Source organism: Peromyscus californicus, unplaced genomic scaffold (genome assembly GCF_007827085.1).
Source record: "Peromyscus californicus insignis strain IS unplaced genomic scaffold, ASM782708v3 Scaffold_7__1_contigs__length_154581171, whole genome shotgun sequence".
Taxonomy (NCBI): Eukaryota; Metazoa; Chordata; class Mammalia; order Rodentia; family Cricetidae; genus Peromyscus; species Peromyscus californicus.
This window is the reverse complement of record NW_026294595.1, coordinates 140,873,561-140,898,056: the sequence shown is the minus strand read 5'-3', so window position 1 is coordinate 140,898,056 and position 24,496 is coordinate 140,873,561. Positions and strand designations below refer to the sequence as shown.

General features: G+C 44.3%; 1 protein-coding gene across 7 annotated transcripts in view; it reads right to left on the bottom strand.

The window, feature by feature from the left end:
• The window catches only part of Ncoa3 (nuclear receptor coactivator 3), a 102,368-nt gene that overhangs the window by 6,234 nt on the left and 71,638 nt on the right, over positions 1–24,496 (bottom strand). For 4 of the 7 annotated variants that reach the window (XM_052723366.1, XM_052723365.1, XM_052723367.1 and 1 more), the window contains 13 exons: positions 24,271–24,445; positions 22,811–22,996; positions 22,598–22,699; positions 20,075–20,215; positions 19,672–19,819; positions 18,055–18,431; positions 17,045–17,925; positions 15,494–15,629; positions 13,545–13,739; positions 12,930–13,193; positions 12,706–12,832; positions 11,184–11,367; positions 2,184–2,477 (listed from right to left, as the gene is read on the bottom strand). In XM_052723366.1, coding sequence (XP_052579326.1) covers positions 2,184–2,477; positions 11,184–11,367; positions 12,706–12,832; positions 12,930–13,193; positions 13,545–13,739; positions 15,494–15,629; positions 17,045–17,925; positions 18,055–18,431; positions 19,672–19,819; positions 20,075–20,215; positions 22,598–22,699; positions 22,811–22,996; positions 24,271–24,445 — 3,210 coding nt within the window. The remainder of the gene's footprint in view (positions 1–2,183; positions 2,478–11,183; positions 11,368–12,705; positions 12,833–12,929; positions 13,194–13,544; positions 13,740–15,493; positions 15,630–17,044; positions 17,926–18,054; positions 18,432–19,671; positions 19,820–20,074; positions 20,216–22,597; positions 22,700–22,810; positions 22,997–24,270; positions 24,446–24,496) is intronic. The other 3 variants (XM_052723368.1, XM_052723369.1, XM_052723370.1) reach the window with 2 other exon arrangements.

The following is a 24,496-nucleotide window of genomic DNA, read 5'->3' as shown; positions in this document are numbered from 1 at the left end:
TCCTGACTGTGGGCCAGGCAGGAAAACTCTAGCTACACCAATCAGCTTTACAAATTTTTAGCACCACCCAGTGAGATGATCTCTCCAAACCGATTGAGCTGGGAAGCCAGCCACATCTAAATTGAGATGACTCAGCAGCTGAGAGCATGCACTGTTCATCCAGAGGACCTGGCTCCTTTCACAGCACCTACATGGTGGCTCAGTCACTGCTACCTCCAGCACCAAGGGATCTCACAACTCTATCTGCAGGCACATGTATATTCTCTCTCTCTCTCTCTCTCTCTCTCTCTCTCTCTCTCTCTCTCTCTCTCTCTCTCTCTCTCTCTCTCTCACACACACACACACACACACACACACACACACACACCCCTATTAAAAAATAAAGTAAATCTTTAAAAAAAAAATAGAAGAGAAATGCTTCCAAGTCCTTGCCTGTGTGTAAAGCTTGTGTGTAAAGCCTGTGTGTAAAGCCTGGCACTGGGTAAAGCCAGAGAGCAACTGTGCAGCTTCAACAGCATTGTAACAGGAGCTCAACAGACTCTCGGGGTCAGGTTTCTCCAGAGCTTGTTCAGACAATCAAATGAACAACTTAACTCAATCAGATAACAGTGAGCATTTAGTAGAAAGAAATAATAAAACACAAACAGTACCATGAGCATAGGCACACAGCTTCCCCAGTTCTCAACCCACTTCAGGAACAACCATACCCTGGCTCCAGCCCACTGGACTCAGCTCAGCCACTTATTACTCAAGTGATCTAGCACCACCAAATGTAATAAGCAACATTTGTCTGCACTTACTTACAATTTGTGCAGCCAATTATGTTTTGAAGCAATTATGTTTTAAAACAACTGGGAATTAAGGAAATATCAGGAAGAAATGGAAGTTCTATTTGGAATATTAATTCTTTTTAAATATTTATTCTTATTTAAAGTGTATGTCTGTATGTGGGTTTATGTGCATGACTGAGATTTTTCAGAGGTTGGAGGAGGATGTGGATCCCTAGCTGGAGTTAGACTGAGAGGTCCCCAGTGTGAGTGTGCCAGGAACCAAACAGGTCCTCTGCAAAAGCAACACATGTTCTCAACTGCTGAGCACGTCCCAGCCCAGGTACTAAAAGCTTTAAAAATATCAAAACACAGTTTCCATGAAAATGCTGAACTCAACAATGGTGGTCACACATGTGTACAATCCCAGCATGAGAGGTTGAGGCAGGAGGATTACAAGTTCAAAGCCTGTCTGGGCTCCTAAGGGTTGTGTTCAAAGCCTGCTTGGTATTATCAAGATCCTGTCTTTAAACTGAAAAGCTAAAATATCAAGGTTTAAGTATCATATTAAGAAAACGCGCCGGGCGGTGGTGGCGCATGCCTTTAATCCCAGCACTCGGGAGGCAGAGCCAGGCGAATCTCTGTGAGTTCGAGGCCAGCCTGGGCTACCAAGTGAGTTCCAGGAGAGGCGCAAGGCTACACAGAGAAACCCTGTCTCCAAAAAACCAAAAAAAAAAAAAAAGAAAACGCATTCCGCCAGGCCAGTGGTGGCACACTCCTTTAATCCCAGCACTCGGGAGGCAGAGGCAGGCGATCTCTGTGAGTTCGAGGCCAGCCTGGTCTATAGAGTGAGTTCCAGGAGAGGCGCAAAGCTGCACAGAGAAACCCTGTCTCGAAAAACCAAAAAAGAAAATGCCTTCCAAGGACTGTCAAGACATGCTGCCTTCAGGGGAAATCATTTCTGATGTTCTAACCTGTTCTGTTTGAGACATGGCTCACTGGGTAGCCCTGGCTGGCCTGATACTCACTGTGTAAACCAGGCTGGCCTGGGGAACTCACAGAGATGCCCCTGCTTCTTTCTGCCTCCCAAGTGCTGGATTAAAGGAATGCACTAAGCAGGGCGTGACTCTAAGGACTGAACTAGGTTGTCTAGATTGCATGGGAAGCACTTTTACCCACTGAGCCATGAGCCATTTTGCCACTGCTAATGTTATACATACCATAGGATATACTTATAGAAAGATACTCCATTTTAACTCCTCAACAAGGAACCACCTGCACAAATAAAATCTCAAACGGAAGTAAAAGCAAAAGGAATTCCTTTGGTTAGCAAGGAGTGGAGAGCCAGTGGCAAGAGCTCTGACGAACACAGCCTGAGAGCCTCTACAAGCCTGGGCAAGCACACAACTGGCTCACCTGCTGACCCTGCAGCCTCTGCTGAAGCTGCATTCTCAGCTGCTTTGGGGTGTTTGTCCGTGGTCTCACAATGCTGGCTCTGGGATGCATCCCTTGGAGAGGAAAGCTGCCTTGCTGGCTAATCTGATTCATCATGGAGTTAAAAGATGGCGGCTGTCCCTGAAGGTTAAAGCCTCCTTGCACTGGAGGACCCTGGCCTGGGAACGTCTGTCCATAGAGTGCTGCCTTCTGGTCCATCATCACTGCTGCTTCTTGACCTTGAAAAATGTCTTGTTTGGCCTCCAAAGCTTGCCCCTGAAACATCAAACACAAATGAATGGTGAGGTAAATCTGAGAAAGCAACCAAAAGCAAATATCCCAAACAAGGTAAAAATAAAGAAAGAAATAAAAATAAAGTCAATACATGTGAGCAGTAGTAATGGCTCAGAATCCAGAAGCAAATCAAGGTTCAGGCCTGAAGTTCTGACATACAGACATACCCCTCTCTGTTGGTAGCTGAGTCCTAGCACAGAACAGGCTTGCACACTCCACCTTTTCAGTAGCTACAATGTAGTCAATATCTGAAGAAGCACCATTTGCCCAAGACCAGTTACAACCAAAACCTCTCAAACCAGGCAGACAATAAACCAACATCACAGTGGGCAGCACGTTCTCATGCCAACTCATTTCATCACCACTTGTTGGGTCCAGGGCTTTTGTGTCTTTTAGGACTACAAAACTTGCTTGCCCCCTTTTTTTTTTTTTTGAGACAGGGTTTCTGTGTTGCCCTGGCTGTCGTGGAACTCACTCTGTTGGATAGTCTGGCCTCAAACTCTTGAGATCTGCCTGCTTTGCCTCCCAAGACCTGGTATTAAAGGTGTGTGCCACCATACCCGGCCTAGGACCACACAACTTTTTCTGGGCTACTTTGAAACAAGTCTTTGAGGCAAAGAGCCAATCACAAGTGGTTAGCATCCAACCTTGACCCCTTCCCCAAATCTTTTCAGTTATCCTAAGAAACCCCATCCACATACTAAAGATTGAGTATGTTCATATCCAAAAACATGAATTAAAGACCTGCACACCTTTGCTCTTATTCTTAGTACCAAGCGTCCTTCCCAGTACAAGGACCTTCTTTCTGGGAGAGCAGAGATGGCTTTCCCTGTGTGTAGAAAAGAACAGGTACAGAGATACCCTGTCAGCTGAGAGAGAACAGCAGACAAAGCAACAGACAGAGTGAGAAGATCAGCCACACATGATCAGAGAGAAGCAAGAACTGTGCATGTTACACTAGGGAATCATTCTGACCAGAGTCCATTCAGCTGTCCTTCTCACACTGTTCTTTCTTACTGGCAGTGATGAGTAAGTAAATGATGTAAGTAAACTCTGCTAGAACAAACCAGCTAATGAATCCTGTGACGTCCTTTTCCTCTTGCCTTTTCTGTGGGGTAAAGGAGTGGGTTAAGGCAGGATTCCCTCCTGCCTTCTCGACAGTAGTCGATAGGGAGTCTGTGTGGTGTACATGTTTAGGAATGACTTCAACAGACGTTTACTCTTTGGCTTGGCTCAAAGAAGCACCAGTAAGTCTGTGTACTCCTCTGTGGGTCATAACTCAAGTCTGCAGCTTGAGGTAACATGACTGGAAGGGACAGAATAAAATGCAGGGAATTTGGCTGAAATGTAATAACAAGTGTAGGTGATTAGATTTCCTGGTTTTCAAACGTTTTCAGTAAAAGGAAATCAGTGTATTATCTTAATTTTTTGTAGCAATACCTCTGTATTTAAGAACTGATTAAATAATTAGGGGCTGTCCAGGTGGCTCAACAAGTAAAGGTGCCTGCTGCCAAGCCTGACAGGCCCTAATTATTTAATTCTTAATACTTACTATTAATTATTTAATTTAATTAATCAAGAGATTGTCGGGTTCAAACCCTGGCTCCCACACGATGGAAGAACAGACTCCCGTAGCTGTGCTCTGGACTCCACATGCATGGCATGGCAGAAGTACATGAACACATGCACAAAAATGTTTCTAAACTTTTTAGGGCTGGTGAAATGGCTGAGTGGTAAAGGCCTCTGTCACAAATTCTCACAACCCAAGTTTGATTTCCAAAACCTACATGATGGAAGGATAGGCCTGACTCCCACTAACTGTTCTCTGACCTCCATGTGTGCAGTGTGGTGTGCATATGCATGGACAGACACACACACAAAATAAAATAAAATGTAATAGAACTTTATAAATCTGTTCTTTTAATTTAAATAAAGTTTTACATAATTCGTGAATAGCAAGAGATGATTTAGGTAACAATAGGTAAACTAGGGGGGAAAGGACTTCTCATCTCTGAAAGCCCTCCCAGTTAAAAGCTAAAGATTACCAGGTGGTGGTGGCGCACACCTTTAATCCCAGCACTCAGCAGGCAGAGGCAGGTGGATCGCTGAGGTCAAGGATAACCTGGTTTACAAAGTGAGTTCCAGGAACGCCACGGCTCCACAGAGAAACTGTTTTGCGGGGTTGGGGGTGAGGCTGAAGGTGTCACCATCACTAATCCTCAAGTGGTCAGTGTTAGACCAAGCATCAACTCTCTACATGCAATGATGATGATGATAAACTAAATGCATGTTCTGGAGGAGGAAATAAGAGATTGTCGGGTGTACTACGTGTGCACCTTTGCCTTCTCCTGGGCCCCAGAGGCCAACACCACAGTGGGCAGCCTTGCTAAGTCTTGTCCTGGACCTCTGCTGTGCCTCCCACGCCTACTCCAGCCTCTCCGTGCTTGGATGAGACTCAAGAGTACACTGGGGTTAGTCTCGGGGCTTTCTCCTCTCTTGCCGTATTTCCTGACCAGTGCTCTCAGACACGTGGGATAACTAGCTATTGAATTGTGCTTTCTACTCCAACCATCTCTGAACTCATTTGACTTATGAAAATAAATCGTTACCACCTTTCTTTATCAGGGTATCCCCAGCAAACTTAGTATGCAGAAACAGAAATCAAGCTTTTTGTAACTCATGCACTTCCCCACAAGAAAAGTCACTTTTCTCAAGTCTCCCCTGAATCACATGCACAGCTCCCCAGAACCCCTTCCTTTCAAGTGTGTATAATGGTACATACATTCACCCAGTCTTCCCAGGGTTCCTCCTTGCTGTTTAAATCCTTCCATTCTCTGCATTCCATTCTCATGACCCCTCCCAAGACTCCTAAGGATTCCTGCAGCAACGGGCATCCGTGCTTCTACTGTCCTGTCTGTCACTCCAAGCCTGCTCACTCCAGACACACATTATCTTTTTGTTTGTTTTTTCAAGACAGGGTTTTACTGTATAACATCCCTGGCTTGTCCTGAAATTTCTTTTGTACATCAGCCTGGCCTCAAACTCAGAGATCCACCTGCCTCTGCTTAGCTTCTCAAGTACTGGGACAAAAGGTGTGCACCACCACCCAGTTTACATCAGACATATTTAATAAGGCAGCTATTTGAACACTGACTGTTCATTAACCTTCTTTCTCTTGCCCATTCTACTAAATGAATGTAAAGAATTTAGAAGGTTCTGAGAACCTACCGAACCCACTGATAAATATAGAATAAGCAGGAATTAGCTGGCCATTCAAGACTCCACTGTCCAGCAGCCACTCTATTATAAAGGGCCATCTGTAAATGGAGGTTTTTCTCTTCCTGCCCTGTCCTGCAGCCACTTCCCAAATTATCACACAGAGGCTTATATTAATTATATATGTTTGGCCATTAGCTCAGGCTTGTTACTAACTCTTACACTTAAATTAACCCATAATTCTTATCTATGTTTAGCCAAGTGGCTCATGGCTTATTACCCCATTTTCTACATGTCCTGCTTGCTCAGTGGCTGGCATCTCCCTGACTCTACCCTCCTTCTTCCCATCATTCTCAGTTTGGCTTTCCCACTTAACTCCCTGCCCAGCTACCAGCCTGGCAGCTTCTTATTAACCAATGAGAGTAATACATATTCACAGTATAGAAAGGATTGTTCCACAGCAGCCACCTTTACTTCTAGACAGTTTCTCCATTCCTGAAGGTATTTATTCATCATGTTCTACATTCCATGTTTGGACCCTGTCTCTCCCTGATCACAGACATCATACTGTAAATACCTATTATCTTGACTATTTACATAACACTTTCACTTTCACTTTTATTATTGTTGTGTGTGCAGGATGTGTGTATGCACCACGGTGCACATGCAGAGGTCAGAGGACAGCTTTGGGAAGTTGGTTCTTTCCTTCCATTTTATATGAGTTCCAGGAATCTAACTCTCAGGTTGCCCGCTTAAGCCAGTATTCTATTGACTATCTCATCTTCTTGTCACTTACCATGTATGGCTACTTTTATAGATGGATTAGATATCATTTAAATTCTTCCCGGTTAACAACTTAGCTCCTGGAATTTCCTATAAATTACTGTGGGCATTAAACAATTTGAAGAATTTGATGTTGGTGTTTTGCTTGCTTGTTTTTTAGGGTGTTTTTTATTTGTTTGTTTTTTTTAAGACAGGATTTCTCTGTGGAGCCCTGGATGCCCTAGAACTTACTTTGTAGACCAGGCTAGCCTGGAACTCCCTTGACCTCCTCAAGTATTAGGTAGGATTAAAGGTGTACACACCACCATGCCCAGCAACATTCTTAAACTGAAAATAAGGCCAGCTGTCCTTGTTGGTGGCACCCACTTCTAATTCTAGCACTCGGGAGGCAGAGCCAGGCGGATCTCTGTGAGTTTGAGGCCAGCCTGGTCTACAAAGCAAGATCCAGGACAGGCACCAAAACTACACAGAGAAACCTGTCTTGGAAATCAAACAAAAAATTAAAAACAAAACAAAAAAGAAAAAAAAACCTGAAAGCAAAACTAAAACTAAGCCACCACAAAAAAGGAGTGACAAACTGCTGACAATATTTGCTGCCCAGCACTTAGGAGTGTCACACTGCAAATGGGCATGGTCTGCACCTCCATGAAATCAAACAGCTCAGCCTGAGCCATCATGCCATTTAAACCCCATTAGAAAACTACAAAAACAGGGGTTGGAGAGATGGCTCAGAGGTAAGAGCACTGGCAGCTCTTCCAGAGGTCCTGAGTTCAATTCCCAGCAACCACATGGTGGCTCACAACCATCTGTAATGAGATCTGGCGCCCTCTTCTGGTATGCAGGTGTACATGCAGACAGAACACGGGAGGGAGGGAGGGAGGGAGGGAGGGAGGGAGGGAAGGGAGGGAAGGGAAGGAAGGAAGGAAGGAAGGAAGGAAGGAAGGAAGGAAGGAAGGAAGGAAGGAAGGAGAGAGAGAGGGAGGGAGGAAGGAAGGAAGGGAAAGAAAGACGGAAGGAACGACAGAAAAAGACAGACAGAAAGAAGGAAAGAAGGAAAGAAAGAAAGACAAAAACAGCTGGGCAGTGGTGGCACATACCCTTAATTCCAGTACTTGGGAGGCAGAGGCAGGTGATTTCTGTGAGTTTGAGGCCAGCCTGGTCTACAGAGTGAGTTACACAGAGAAACGGTCTTGAAAAATAAAACAGCCGGGCGGTGGTGGCGCACGCCTTTAATCCCAGCACTCGGGAGGCAGAGCCAGGCGGATCTCTGTGAGTTCGAGGCCAGCCTGGACTACCAAGTGAGTTCCAGGAAAGGCGCAAAGCTACACAGAGAAACCCTGTCTCGAAAAACCAAAATAAATAAATAAATAAATAAATAAATAAATAAATAAATAAATAAATAAATAAAATAAATAAAACAAAACAAACAAACAAAAAAAGGGGGGGCGTTGTTAACAGTGTAGATGCAAGATTGTAAAACATGGGTAGCAAACTTCTGCCCTCTGGGGTTCTCCCATTGTGCTGTAAGTCTGTATTTAAGACCTCCTCCCTCCTTCAATAAACGGCATTCGGCAAAAAATTAAATTAAAAAAAAACAAACTCTGCCCCACCTGAGCTCAGGGCTCTCTGCTCTCACTACTGCATCAGACAGAGAGACCAAGCTCGGAGCTTGAAGAGAATAAAGTTTCTTTGCTTTTCCATGGGGGGAGGGGGGAGGAGAAAACTACAAAAACAGATAAATGGCCAAGAAATATGACAAGATATTTGAGCTTGCAAAGAAATGTAGTGAGAACCAATATTTTTTTTGTCTATCATATTAGTATCTTTCACCTATTATATTAGTAGATATTCTTTTAAAATAACCACACCTTGTCATTTGTGGTCATCTGCCTAAGCCACACAACACAGTGGAGCTGAGAGAAAATAACAGAAACCACTCATCTGGAAAAGTACTACCACCATCTTCCTTTCTGAGTCCAGGACCTGATGTGAAGAACCAGCCTGACTCCATTTTGAGATTAGATGTCTTATTACAAGGTCAAAATAAATTCACTCCTGTTTTCTGTAAAATTTGGGTTTGACCATGTCTGGATCTATTTCCTGGAATGTCATGTTCCACACCCTATACCCTAACCTCCACCCTGAAGTTTTGCCAAATTAATTTTGAAATGTTCTGCTAAGTTCTAATATAACTGAAAATCTTTGAAAACCCCCTAGCCCTGCAGTTTGGGGACTAATATAAACCCCATCTATGTTTCTCCTATGTTCAATGCAGTTTTCTGAAACCTCACTTTAGGGAGCTGACCCTATCTGACAGAAAAAATAAAGTTTGCAGAATTTGGGTGCTAGTCTTTACTCTTGTTTTGTGGGAATAACTCCTGGAATCATGGGATTTTCTTGACTTAGTTTCCAGAGCAGCTGGGACACCACGCTACCACCTGGGTCACTCGCAGTTTCTTAAGGACACACACTCTCTAAACTCTTCACTTTTCTCTTATGATGGAAAGGAATGTGCTCAATTCGAATCAGCTCAGTGCTCGATAACATCCACTGTGACATGAGATCACATCTACAGATTACACAAAGGCCTGACATGCACAGTGAAGACCACAGTGAGACCTCTGATAACTGACAATAATGGTGACGTTTGCAGACACCCTTGTAAGCACACACACACACTCTCTTATGGATGTTTATACGCGTACTTTTTTAAACCTAAAATATGTCCACGGTTATTAACAATGCCCCCCATGCATCTCATAGAAGATCTTAAGCTTTTTTTTTTTTTTTTTTAAATATTCTTTCCATTTGTCAGAATTTATTTTTTGTTGTTTGGGTTGTTGAGATAGACAGGGTCTGCCTGTGGAGCTCTGGATGGCCTGGGAACTTGCTACATACACCAGGCTGGCCTTAACTCAGATCTGCCAGCTTCTGTCTCCCAGAGTGCTAGGTCGGTCTGAAGATGAGCACCACCTCACTTGGTTCATTTATCAGAATTTTAGATAGAGACCTATAACCACAAAGTGAGAAGGAATGTGACACAGGCCAAGTTCTGCATGCTCTACAGCACAGGGTCAGGGGTCACCCTATCAAGGGTGCACGTGCATGCATATTCACATACATACATACATACAGACAGACAGACAGACAGACACACACACACACACACACACACACACACACACACACACACACAACCAAGTTCAGCTGTTCTTCAGTGTCAGGGTCAGGTGTCATGGGCATCTCTAAAATTGTACATCAGAACTGCTCAGTGTTTCCTCAAACCCCTTTGAAAATTCTATGAAAGGGTCTGGAGAAATGGCTCCAGTTAAGAGCACTGGTGGCTCTTCTAAAGGAACTAAGTTCAATTCCCAGCATCCACATCAAGCAGCTTACAACTGCCTATAAATCTAGCTTTAGGACATCCAATGCCCTCTTTTGGCTTCCATGGGTACCTGCATGCATGTGGCAGACACAAATACACATTCCCATACAATGTATGTCTATCTCCCTACCAGCAACTAAGAAGCCCCACTCTTCATTTACTGTTGAACAAAGACCTGGACATTGCCCCACATAATTTAAACGGAAGCAACTACTACAAAAATATTTCAAAATATTTGTGATGTTGGGCATGGTGGCCTATGTCTGTAATCCCAGCACTGGAGAGACAGAGGCAAGTGAATCTGAGTTCAAGGCTAGCCTGGTCTACAGAGTTCTAGGACAGCCAGAGGGCTGCACAGAGAAATCCCGTCTTGAAAATCAAAAAATAAAATTGTGAAAGTGTATTTCCATGAGACGGGTATATAACCAGAAGAGCTGCTGGCGCTCTGATTTGCCACTGTAAGTGTGGTTTAAACCAGCGCAAGCAAAGACACAGCCTGCCTCCCTGGCACACCTCACCTGTCCTACGTACTAAAGAGAAGAGTTATAAAAGTAAATAGTATTTGGTGGGACTAGAGAGAGGGCTCAGGGCATTGCTGCTCTTGAAGAGGACCCAGGTTCAGTTTCCCGAACCTATATTTCAGCTCATAACCATCTTTAAATCCAGCTAAGTGTTCCAATACTCCCTTTTTATTTATTTATTTATTTATTTATTCATTCATTCATTCATTCATTCATTCATTCATTCATTCATTCATTCATTGTTTTGGTTTTTCCAGACAGTTTCTTGAGACAGGGTTTCTCTGTGTAACAGCTCTGGCTGTCCTGGAGTTCGCTCTGTAGACCAGACAGGCCTCGAACTCACAGAGATCCACCTGCCACTACCTCCCAAGTGCTGGAAGCAGTTAAGAGAATTGGCTCTTCTTCTAGAACATCAGGGTTTGTTCCCAGCACCCATATGTTGGCTCACAACTGTCTGTAACAGTTCCAAGGAATACAAAACCCTTTTCTGGCCTCTGTGTGTACCAGGCATGCACATGGTGCACAGATATACATGCAAGCAAAACCCTCATAAAATACTATTTTTAAAATAAAGTTAAACTAAAAAATTTAAGCAGCATCTTAAATTGTGATTTCATTAGATCTTTTCTTTGGCTGTAGTAAAGATACAAATATGCACACTTTCTCATGAGTGATACAAAGGTACACCGAGTCCTGTTTTAAGCTGTGTCTGTCTTCATGACTATGCAAATACAAACACACTTATTGGAACACTCTTCCATTTCCACATTAACTGCAGCTCACCTGATTCACAAGCTCAGGAATGCCCAAGGCCCTGTCGATTTCCTCCAGGCCTGTGGCATCTGTGTTGCTCAGGAGTGTGTGCAGTTGGTCCAGCAAAGCTCTTTCATCACTCTGGCCTTCTGGGTTAGAAGGCGGCCCAAGCAGATCATCCAGAGAATTTCTAAGAAGAGGCCTAGAAAGAGACCTGAGTCAGCTTTAATGCTGCTGGACTAGGGTTGATGAGAACCTGCATTCCACATCCAGGATCACAAAAAAAAAAGCAAAAGAAAAGTTTTAACAGTGCTCTTTTGTTACTGTTGTTTTTGTTTAGGCTTACATTTTGCTAAATTCCTTAGTCTAGCCTCAAACTCACATCCATCAATCTCTCTTGTTTAGTGCTAAATGCAGAGACTTATACAATGCTCACATTAATAGCAAAGTAAAAATAACCACTATAAACTGGGTGGTAGTGGCACATGCCTTTAATCCCAGCACTCTGGAGGCAGAGCCAGGTGAATCTCTGAGTTTGAGGCCAGCCTGGTCTACAGAGAGAGATCCAGGACAGGCACCAAAACTACACGGAGAAACCCTGTCTCGAAAAAAAAAAAAAAAAAATAAACAAACAAATAAATAGTAAGTAACCACTATAAAATGGGTGGGGAGGATGGAGGAAATCCAAGGCAGGATTTCTCTGTATTAACAGCCTTGGTTGTCCTGGATCTCGCTCCATAGACCAGGCTGGCCTCTGACTCACAGAAATCCGCATGCCTCTGCCTGCCCTGAGTGCTGGGATTATAGGAGTGAGCCATCACACACAGTGAAAATTAAGCTTTAAACAATGCATAATTTTCAAAAAAACATTTTAGTGGTAGGGATAGGAGTGAACTATTGTACCTTCTTTTAATTTTTTTTAAGGAAAGATAAGATTGTGAGTTCATTCTGTTTTATTAACTACCACTAAAGCAACATCCCTTGCCCACATCTTAAGAAAATTGTGTATGTCAGTCCAGTCTCAAAAAACCAAAACAAAAACAAAAAACAAAAGACAAAACAAAAAAAAAAAACCTGGAGAGATGGCTCAGCAGTTATGGGTTCAGTTCCCAGCACTCAAATGGATGCTCACAACAATGTGTAACTCCAGTTGCAGAGGATGATGCCCTCTTCTGGCCTCCATGTGCACTTCACACACAGGATGCATAGACACACATGAAGGCAAAACACCCATATACATTTTTAAATTAATTTTCAGAAAAACTGAGACACAGAAGAACACCACATGTCTTTACCAACTGCTGCTAATGTATACCTCTCCTTGGGATATTATTGTTACAAAAGGCATCACCACACAGAAAGGCCCTTTGGAAGGCTTGAAGGCTGAACTATAGTTCTGTCTACTCCTTCCCTCCCAGATGACTCTGCTTGCTGCCTCAGCAGATGGCAAACAATCAACTATAACATTTCCAACATACTCTTTCAGAATTGTTCCTGCTCAGATTCTTAAATCCAATGCAAACATTTCCCACATCATAAAATAAAGCCCTACCTATTTTGAGTCCCATGAGGACCTTGTTCCATAGACAGCATGCCCTCTGGCCAGGAGCCTGGTTGATTCGATGGTGCTGCTGGGCCATAGGGGTTGACTCCCATTCCCATAGGAATCTCACCACTTCCTGGAGGATCAAAACCAGAGCATGAATTTTCAAAGTAGCCAATAGCAAAAATTACCATAAAACATGCAATTTTCATTTACTGAAATGGACAGCTTACTCATTTGAAGCATCTGCTGCTGCTGTTGCTGCTGCTGCTGCTGCTGCTGCAACGTTGGTCTTGCACCTGGTATTCTATTAGAACGAAGAGGCAAGGTGGGCACTGAGCCCCCCATGGCAGGTCTTGGCAAAGTGGCACTGTAGTCTCCTGCTCTTCCCAAGGGACTCGATCCCATGGGTTCCATTCTGTTGGCCTTTGAGTTAACTAAGCCCCACTCTCCTGAGGAAGAAGTCTGATTCACAGCAACACTTCTGTTTGGTCCTCCTAAAAGAGGTAGAACTTATCAGGTCTTACCCTTCATGTACATACAGGGAGAGCCATTATGTCTAACAGTGGCTGGGATGGAGCACTGTCTGTCCTCCTTAGAGCAGGGCTGGCCAACCACAAAGACAGTGTCTAGACGCCACTACTCCTGTACATTCATTACAGGTTTGGGAAGTCCTGAATCAATGGAATATTTAAGAGTTTAAATAATCAAGACAAAGGAAAGACACCCATGAAAGGAACATCATATTAGTAATAATATTTTAAGAATATTACTTGATTTCAATGTTTAAATGTTTTCTGTATTTTAAAGGTACTTCAAGGAAATGGCTACACTTAGAAATAACCTACCTATACTGGCACCGTAATTCTCCTGGCTATCCATCATTCTTGGATTCCCAGCCAGCGTGGGCTGTTTTGCTAACACAGGGAAAGCACTGCCATTCTTCACTGGAGGACCTGAGCCAACAGAAACAGGACTATCTAGAGACATGGCTCGGTTATATGGAGGACGAGCGGGCTGCAAAGGCTGTGGACTTCGCAAACCTGTTGAGAACAAAGACGCTTACCACATTAATATCCCTTGCTGACTCAATATTTAAATAATCAAGTGCAAGAAACAAACACCACTAAGCCCCACACACAAAAGTCTTTCTCATAAAAACAAACACTACCATCTTTTACAAAATAAGTTATGTCAAAAAGAAAAGAAATAAAAAAAAAAAAAAGCCCGAATTCCAAATAAAGAATTCCAAATAAAGTACAAACAACAATCTGCATGTTGGCTGACGTGCCAGCACTCAGCTGTAGCCTAATATGGTCATGCACGATGTTCCTGTTGGAGTGCCAAGTCACAAGCTGAGGAGTGGGGTTCAGTGGCCCATGTTTAGCGTCCACAAAGCCCTGTGTGTAGATCCCCAGTAACACAAAGCAAGGAAGAAGATGGAGAGAGAAACGTGCATCCATGTTTTTAATTCCTAGAGATTGTTCCACATGTGTATTTACGATGTATATTCTCTACTCACAGTTTTACAATAAACAAAAGTTACTCTGCCTTCCAATCAAATAGGAAATAAATGGAAATTTGCCTCCCAACCTTTTTCTTTTTTCAACCTCTTTGACTGCCTGATTATCTATTTTATCTATTTCAGTTTAGGACACAGTACTCTGTGGGGGAGGGAGGGGGAGTGTGGGTGTGGGTAGGGAGGCAACTTCTAGTTGTGGTAGCCATGCCTTTGGCCCCAGCATTCGAGCAGCAGAGAACATGGATCTCTGTGATTTCAAGGTCGGGGCTACACACAGATACCCTTTCTCAAAGACAGGAAGAGGGGGAGGAAAAAGACAGGAACAAACAAAGACAGGGGAGGGAGGAAAAGGAGGTGGAAAGAACTACCATGAGATGGCTATTATGATTCCTTTTTAGCTAATGCAACACACCCTTAACAAAAGAGGCAGGAAACATACAATAGGGGACAATTCCTGTAAAGACCAGAGAGAGAGAGACAGAGACAGAGACAGAGAGAGAGACAGACAGAGAGAGAGACAGAGAGACAGAGAGAGAGAGAGACACAGAGAGAGAGAGAGACAGAGACAGAGAGAGAGAGAGACAGAGACCAAGCTCTCTCATGGTTAAATAACAAGATTCTGTAAGCACCAAAATTACAAGTATTTATTTAATCCAGTTTTAATCTTTTAACCCAATTCTCTACGTATAAGAACATTATCTGCCCCGGGACCCAAATATGGATTCTCTAATAAGTATCATGGCCACTGGTACATTGATTAGAAGTGGAAAGATGAAGGGGGGGACCAGTGAGACAGTTAGCAGCCAAGACACCTGCTGACAAGCCTAATGCTAGGTTCCACCCCACCCCCCAGGACCCACACAGTGGAAGGGGAAAATCAGCTTCCACAACCTGACCTTTCTTTGACCACATATATGCTGTAGTATGAGCACGTACACATGTATGCACGCACAGACACACAAAATGAAATTAGATGTAATTTTTAAAAAGGAAGAGGGGGCAGGAACATAACTAATAAAAACAATAGCAGTGAGTATAAGAACCCAGAAAGGCAGAGGTTGTGTTCTGAAGCTCCAAGCGCTGGTGACTCCTGGTCTTGGTGTAAGAACATGCAACTGTGCTGAGAAATTTCTAGACAAAAGCTAGCAGGGTATTCAGGGACATGGCTGCATCAAGAGCATAAATCCTTGGCCAGCCTAGGTTTCTCAGAAAGAACATGTCACAACCCCTCCAACCAACCTCACCCCTCAAAAAGAAAAACTGGTTCTTCCTTACCCAGAGAACTTGGTCCTGCAAACATCTGCTGTTTGGTCCCTGGATGACTGCCATTTGTAGATACAGGATTGTTGTAGAACTCAGAACTAGTCAAATCACCAAGAATAGCATCTAGATTATCCAGGTCTCCAGATACCTGAAAATGAACCTTTTCAAGTTACCCTGCATGGAATACCAGATGCAGCTATTGAAGCATCACAAAAGAAACACCCACAAACAGGAACCCAGTGAAACACGGCAGTGACATCGGGCATGTGGTTCACACTTTTAATCCCAGCACTCCAGTTCCAGGATATGTACAGGGTGCTATAGATCCCCAGAATCTGATCTTAGAAGTCCTAAAAAACAAACCTATAGCATAAATTGCCTCACTCTGAGCCTGAGATAATACTTCAAAAATCACATCCATTAACAACAGCTTCTCCTGAAAAAGCTTCTGCTGAAAAAGAGAAGGGTTCCGGGGTAACAGCCAGGACAGGCAATGACGAGAGACCCTCTCTCTCTCCCTCTCTCAAAACAAACAACTACTCACAGTGGATAGCTGACTACCACTGCTCATATCAAAGGCTGCTTTCCTATGGCCTCGCCCATCTCTATCTATCTCCACTGCACAGTTTAGCCACTACAATAAATCACTGGGTGCTGCTCACCAATACAGCACTTTTTGCTCTGACACTGTTTTGCTACCACAGGTCACTGAGGAAGGGTCGAGAGCTGCCAGAAACCTACATCTCCACATAACTTTGTAAAATGTACTGGTAAGTGGTATTTCACAAGGCATTCCCAGGCACACAGATGTGAAGCAGGGAGGCCGTGCCCTATGAAACTCTAGTCTTTTCCATTCTCCCTAGAAGGGACTTTCTCAAAGTCACAAGAGGCTCACATACAATGTGTTCACATGCACAAACTGATTCAAGGGGGGAAAACTATGATGCTAAATCCAACTTTCCTAATAATGTTCACTGTGTCCTTAACAACCCCAGCTTCCCGCTCTAACACAACCACTTCCACAAAAAACTGGCTTCTCCAGACTTATTTATATGACCAGGAAGATGGCTCAGCAGGTGAAGGAGCTGGTCTGCACACCTGACAACCTGAGTTCAATCTCCAGGACCACACTGGAAGAGAAAGAACAGATTCCTTCTAAAGACTCCTCTGACTGCCACAAGCATGCTGTGCATGCTACACCAACCCCCATGCACACGTACGCGCGCACACTCACACACATTCGCTCAGCCACACTCACAGACTCTTGCACTCAGGCTCACAGACTCACAGTCTCATAACCACAGACACTCAAACCCTCTCCCTCACAGATACTCACACCCTCCCTTTCACTCTCCCCTCCTCCTCTCACACGCATCCTCTCTCTCTCACACTCACACCCTCCCTATAATAAATGAAAGTTATATAATAAATGCTACCTGACAACCTATAATAAATGTAAGCTTAAGGTTGTCCTTAAACTTAAAACTAACAGTAGATGGTGTTGCCACATTCTGTTTATGACACGGAAAAGAAACAAGACACAGAGCTGAGCAGAGCCCTCACCTCCTCCCTCGTCTCCGTCTTAACTTTGGAGTCTTTGTCTTGGCTGGAGCTGGGATTGGTGGGGCTGCTGCACTGACTCAGCCTACTGTCGCCGCCGCCACCGCTGCCATCTGCTTGGGGCTGCAGCTCTTTGGCAAGAGCATCGCTAGGGTCGTCCCTGTCCAGCAGGTATCTGAGAAGGGCATTGTTCTCCTTCTTCTTGGGACTCAGCTGCTCCTGCCTGACACTCCCTTCTCCACAGGAAGCAGAAGTGCTAGTGTCTTTCCCAGTGGCTTCTGCCGTGATCTTGGCGACTTCCGCTGGTGAGTTGCCGTTCTGCAGCAGCTTGTGCAAAATCCGGTGCTTCTCTTGCAGCAGAGACCCATGCACGTTGGAGGTGGAGGACACTGCTCCTGATGAAGAGGAGGACACTCCAGAGGGGCTGGTGACACTAATGGAAGAGTCTTTGCAACTGGAATCCAGGGGGGAGTTGGTCAAGGAGGAACGGCCTCGGTCATCAGAGGAGCACGTGAGCAGCTGCAGCAGTTTCTTGTGGCCTTTGCTTTCCAGGGGACCCCTCTGAGTCTCGGGCCCCTCCCCACTGCTCTCCTTGCCCTCCTTGTCACCGGGGTGCTCTCTGCTGTTTGTCTGACACACTGAACTCTCCACTGCATTCTGTTCACAGTACAAGCCTAGGGGGCTCTTAGAGTCCTGCCTGCTCACTTTACTTGGCTGATTGACAGTCATGTTGGGAGAGTTATCCAGTTTGGGGCCTGGTGAAGACAGAGTGGATAAGAGAGAAGTGCCCACCCCCTCGCTGATGGCTTGCAAGGCACTGAGGGAGCTGCTAGAAAAGCTGTGACTCCCTGCAGTGCCAGCAGATCCCATGGGAGAGTGCACACCTGCATGTGGAGAAAGACCAGGAGAGAGATAGTCAGACATGCTAAGAAACAACTTCAAAGATCCTAGTACAAAGAACAACAGTGGTATGGGAAGAAACCCCAAGCAAAAGAAAATGCTGCTGTGGATACCTGCAACGGGAGAGAACTGGTGTGAGGCCATCTTTGGGCTCCCGCGATTACGAGGAGAAATCATGATGTTTTGTTGGCTGGGGCCAAGACCAGGACTGCCTTGCGGGGGGCTGCTCATGTTGAGCCCATAGCTGCTATTCTGGTAGGAAGACGGTGACTGCAGGCTTGGTCCTGCGGTCAGCGAGGCCAGGCTACTGGAAGGCCCATACCTAGCTCCACCCAACTGCCCCGAGTTGCTGGGGTCTGCCACACCATAGGTCCTGCTGCCCAGTGTCTGGACACTCTGATTGGGAGACATGCTCACGCCACACCCTGCTGCAGGAGGTCGGGTGCCTTGTCCTACAGAATTTGGGTTCGGTCTATACCCATTCTGTTCTCTGCAAAGAAACACATAGTTTTTGACTTGAAAACCTGCAGCAATGAAAAAAAGGAAAGGTACAAGGGAAGGAAGCTAGAGGGAGAGAACTGCCCAGGAGCACACACTAGGTGTCACTCCAGTACCAATTCATCGCCATGGTTTTTAGGTTTATTTAATTTTATGTGTACTGGTATTTTGTGTGCATATGTGCAATTTCACCATATGCATGCCTAGGGCTTGTGGAGGTCACAAGGCATCAGTCCCCCGGAACTAGAGTTACAGATAGTTGTGAGCCACCATATGGGTGCTAAGAATCTGATCCTCTGTAAGAATAAGTGGTTTTAATAACTGAGCCATCTCTCTAGCCCCTACTTGCCCTGGTTTTTTTGTTGTTGTTGTTGTTTTTTGTTTTTTTTCCAAAATCCACTTATTATTTTGAGACAGGATCTCACTAAGTTACCCAGGTTGGCCTTGAAAACATTCACTAACTCAGTCAGAACTTAAGATCCTGTTGCCTCCCTCAGCCTCCCATGAAGCTAGGATTACAAGTATATACCACCAGGCCTGAGTCTGGGGGTTGTTTGGGTTTCTTCTTATTGTTGTTTTGTTTGTTTTGAAGTGGGTCTCATGCAGCCTAGGGTAGCTTTGATTTCACTCTGAAGCCAAAGCTTTCCTTAAACTTCTCTTCCCGCCTCCACCCCCAAGTGCTGGGAATCCCAGGAGTCCATCACCATACCCAGTTCACACCATGCTAGGAATCGAACCTGGGGCTTGATGCAAGGCAAGCATTTTACCAGCTGACCTACCATCGCTAACCCTAACAGTTTAAATGGGTGAATGACACGGGGTGGCTCTAACAGCCATGGTATCTGCAGCCTCTGAGGCCTCACTACAGCTGCCCTTACAATCAAAGGATTTCTTCCTTTCTATGCAGTTAACTTACCATTAATAACAGCAATAACTATTACCCTTTATTTTATAAATACCTCACTAGAAATAAGAGCTAACAAGGTATCCACTATTATCCAAACATATCACAACCTTCACCCTATGCCCCACAACCCACACCCTGACCTTACCCAGGAGGCAATTATTTAGTGGAAAATGTTAACTTCAGATTAAAAAAAAAATACAACCTTAAAGAAAACATCTGAGAATCTAAATAAACTTCACCAAATCCAACAACTTTCCTGACTTTTCTCCCTTTGCATATCAACAGCAAAGCATCCTGAGGACGTGGGTGCACTTAGTGTCATCACCTCTGAAGAAAGTGGGTCGAGACGAAGCCATGACGATCATTCGTTACAGAATTTCGCAAGAGTTTACTTTTCGTCTGTGCGCTCACAATAGTTCCATCCGCCAATGAGAAGCGATACACTGGGGTCTCTGCATGGCCATGAATATAAGCTATTGGGGAAAAGCATATTGTTACTAGTATGTGAGACTAGACCAATGCATACAGAAACAGGAGAGAATTGTGCTTCAATTACCAAGTTTTATAAGCCATGTGGACATGCTTGTATATATAGTATAAATCAGCTATGCTCAAAAATCATTCCCTCTCCCACAACCACTAGATATCAGGACAAGTGCTGTCCACACAGTGAGTGCTTTACAGCATCATCAAACACCAGCACCAAGATCAACTCCAAATGCCTTTACCTTCTTGATAGTGACGCTTCTGGGACCATGACTGCCCATCATTCATACTGAAGAATTTCTGGATACATCTTCGGATGGTATCTTCAAAGCCAGGCCTCATGGAAGATCTAAGTGAGTTTGTATCTATATTGACAACCTTTCCTGTTAAAGATAAAACCAACAGATTTCAACCTGCACACAAGTACCTACTGCTGCTTAGCTCTGACTAGCACTTGAGACAAAGCAGCTGAATCTCAACTCTGCCTTCCATCCTTAAAGCACAGCAGGAAGCTGATCGCAGTCTGTATGTCCCGCTATGGAACAGAACGGTGTACTCCATCTGGTTCTAGGGGAAACAGTAAGAAGCATGCCACTGTTCTTGATGCAATTTTATAATGAACAGGAGTTGCCTTTGCAGTCAGGAAAGTCTTGGGTGAAATGAGTTTAACTGTGAGTCACCAAAGTGCTTAGAGAAACTTTATTTAGCTATACTTAGTGTTATTTAGGAGAAAACAATACCACTCAATCAAAGACAGAGAAAGTGAGAGTAAGCACTCAAGAAGGGACTGATTCTGAAAGACCAAATAACAAATAAAAATGTATGTCACTGGGGTGTGGAGATATACAGCTCAGCTAAAGTGCCATGAAGACCCACGTTCAATTCTCAGCACCCCAAAAAGAAGCTACGTGGAGTGTTGCAAACTTGTAATCTCAGAACTGAGCAGGCAGAGAAAGAAAGCTCGGAGGCTGGTCAGCTGGCCTAGACAAATTAGGTTCAATGAGTTTTTAAAAACAGGGGGGTGTGGCTGGGCGGTGGTGGCACACGCCTTTAATCCCAGGCAGAGCCAGCTGGATCTCTGTGAGTTCAAGGCCAGCCTAGTCTACAGAGAGAGATCCAGGACGAGCACCAAAACTACACAGAGAAACCCTGTCTTGAACCCCCCCCCCCAAAAAAAAAAACAGGGGGGTAGGGGGCGGGGTGGTGTCGGGAAAGTTGCTAAGAGCACTGGCTGCTCTTGAAGAGCACCCAGGTTCAACTCCCAGCACCCACATACATGGCAGTTCACAGCCCTCTGTAACTCTATTCACAGCAGATCCAACACTTTATAATTGAGGTGGACAGCAAGGAGCAAATAACGAAGGTCTTTAATTCAGGGTTCCTGTGGTCAAAAATGAACAGATCAAAGCTGGGATCCCAGCACTCAGGAGGCTGAGATAGGAGTTCTAAATAGGAGTTCCAGGTCAACAAGGGTTCCATTCGGAGGTCCTGCCTTTTTTTAAAAAGTAGAAGAAAACCAAACCTTCTGTTTATGACAAGAATTACTCTCCAGGATGGAGAGATGGCTCAGAGGTGAAAAGTACTGACTGCCCTCGAGGAACACAGTCTGGGTTCCAACACCTACATGGCAGCTCACAACCATTATAACCCCAGTTCTGAGATCCAATGCCATCTTCTGGCCTCAGAGGCAGGCACACGATAGTGCACAGACATGCATTTAGGCAAAACATAATGGCATGAAAAATAATAACAAACATAAATGATACATAAAACTTGTATCATTACAGCAAATGGGTTTGCAGTTACAGAAAAGAAATACTAAATTCTCACACAAAATGCTATTTTGGGGGCTGGAGAGATAGATGGTTCAACATGTAAAGGCACATTGCCACTAATCCTGACGATGAGGCTGATATCCAGGACCTACACGGTGGAGAGCACAAAATACTTCCTCTACATTGTTCCCTGACCTCCCAGCTACACTACAGGGCATGTGCACACACGCTGTATCGTATGTGAATGGATGGATGAATCTTTCTTTCATATTTTTAATTTTTTTCATTTTCTATGTGTACGTATGTGTGTGAATGTATGCCATGTTTGTGCAAATGCCCAGAGACCAGAAAAGGGCACTGGATTCCCTGGAGCTGGAGTTACAGGTGGTTGTAATCTGCCCTGCATGGGTGCTGGGAACTGAACCTGAGTCCTTTGGAAAAGCAGGAAGCCCTCTGAACCCCCGAGCCATCTCTCTAGTTCCATAAATCAATGTTTTTGGAAAGTGCTATCTGGCCTGGCAGTGGTGACACACACCTTTAGTCCCAGCACTAGGGAGGCAGAGGCAGGCAGATCTCTGAGTTCAAGACCAGCCTGGTCTACAGAGTTCCAGGACAGTCAGGGCTACATAGAGAAACCCTGTCTGGAAAAACAAAAACAAACAAATGAGGGGAGAAGAGAGGGAGGGGGCAGGTGCTATTTGAAGAAGAGGCCAGTGCCTTTACATTTGTTTATCTTTTATTTTGGGGAAATTTAAGTACCAACTATATTCAATTGCCAAGGTTTTTAGTGGAATTCTTTTATGTTCATATAATAAGCGCAGGCTCAGGTGAAAGCTGACCCTTGGCAGGGAAAGTGCTTACTGATGCCCTGTTTCATGCTTGGAGCATGTGGTAGAAGAGGTGCACGCACTCAGGCACACACAGAACCTACAGGAATAGGAACCAAGTTTCAGAACAGTTTCCAAGGGAAGGCACACAGGGCTGGTTTACCTGAAAGGTCATGCCTGGTAATAAAGCTCTCAGGACTCGATGGGAATGCCCTTTCCCCTGTAGTCACTCGGCGTGCCACACAGATCATACAGCACTGCAAGTCTACAAGGAGCAAAGGGTCGAATTACACTCACGGTTACACACATTCAACAGGTGAGCAAGGACACAACGTCAGTAAGAGTTGGGATGGACACAGCGGTCTCTAACGCCTACCTTCCCCTTCTTCCAGCATAGCTCGAGGCTGGGACAGGGCGAAGCACTGCATTGTCTCATATCTCTGGCGAGTTTCAGGACTGGCATTCATGTCTTCCAAAATATCATGTGTTTTCATCAACATACGACAATTAAATGTATGGCTTTTTTGTCTCTGGGTCTCATTAGTCCAAGAAACTCCATTAACTTTTGGGGGAAAAAAATTAAAATTTGAAAACAAATTGAAGTTATTTCTTACAAGCCAGGTAAAACTCAGTCAAAAATTATCAAGAATCCAAGCTAGGGTTGAGGCTGGAGAGATGGCTTAGCAGTTAAGAGCATCTGTTGTTCTTTGCAGAGGACCTGGGTTTAGTTTCCAGCACTACATGGTAGCACACAGTCACCCATAACTCCAAATGCAAGGGATCTGATGCCCTCTTCTATGCATATGATGCACATATATGCACAGTCAAAACACTCATCAGACACACAAAATTTTTAAAAATTCAAGCCAGGTACTAGAGGGATGGCTCACTGGTTAAGAATAGTTGTTGCTCTTCCTGAGGACCAGAGTCTGGTTCCCAGCACCCATATCAGGCAGCTCCCAAACACCATTAACTCCAGTTCCAGATGATAATGCCCTCTATTGGCCTCCAACCACACTGCAGTCACACATGGCATACATTCACATAGACACATACACATTAAGTTTTTTGGTTTTTGTTGTTGTTGTTTTGTTTTTTAATCTTTAAGACTTGGTGGTGGTGGCACACTCCTTTAATCCCAGTACTTAGGAGGCAGAGGCAGGTGGATCTCGGAGCCAGGATTGTTACATAGAGAAACCCTGTCTCGAAAAACCAAAATAAAATATAAAATAAGTAAATAAATAGAAAAGGAAAAAACAAAAAACAAAACAAAAACAAAAACCAAGGATCCAAGCTATAAACTGAGTGTGTAGGGCATGCAGCTACCCCAGCTTCTAAGAAGGCTGAAACAAGAGGACTGGAGAGCAGCATGGCTAACACATGAGACCCTATGTAGACAACAGAGGAACAAAATCCAGCTATGTTTTATCACCACACAAACTCCCAAGTGGTGTCACCTACATACTGACATTTCAGAGCGACAATAAAGATATCTGAGTAAGCTCAGCCTCACCAGAAGCCCCAATGGACATTTGGGCCCCAGGAAAAACTGAGTCTGCTGAGGCCACACTGAAAATACTGCTGGCAATCACTTGTTAAGTCTCAGCTCCTAGCTTCCTAAAAAAGCACATTCAATTTCTTAAGAAATAAGTAAGAAAAAATTAAACGTATTTAGAAAACATATTTCTATGCAATACCTGTAGCCAGATATGGCAGCACACATCTATAATCCAGCAGATGGGAGGAAAACAGGAGGATCATGAGTTCAAGGCTAACCTGGACCACACAGTAAGACCCTGTCTCTCTCTCAAACAAAATACAAAACAAAGAGCCCACCTGTGGATTTGGGCAAGTGTTTAAGGAAGTCCTTCCGGTCCTGCTCATGTAAGATGCTGTAGACACTTGTGTTAACCAGGTCTTCCTGCTTGTACTGCAGATACTGTGTGACATTTTCTGACACAAATACAATGTTGCCATCTCGATTCACCACAAACAGAAAACCATCCAGTGCCTGCAGTGAGATGTGTAAATACAGACTACTATGAAAACTGTATCCCTGTGC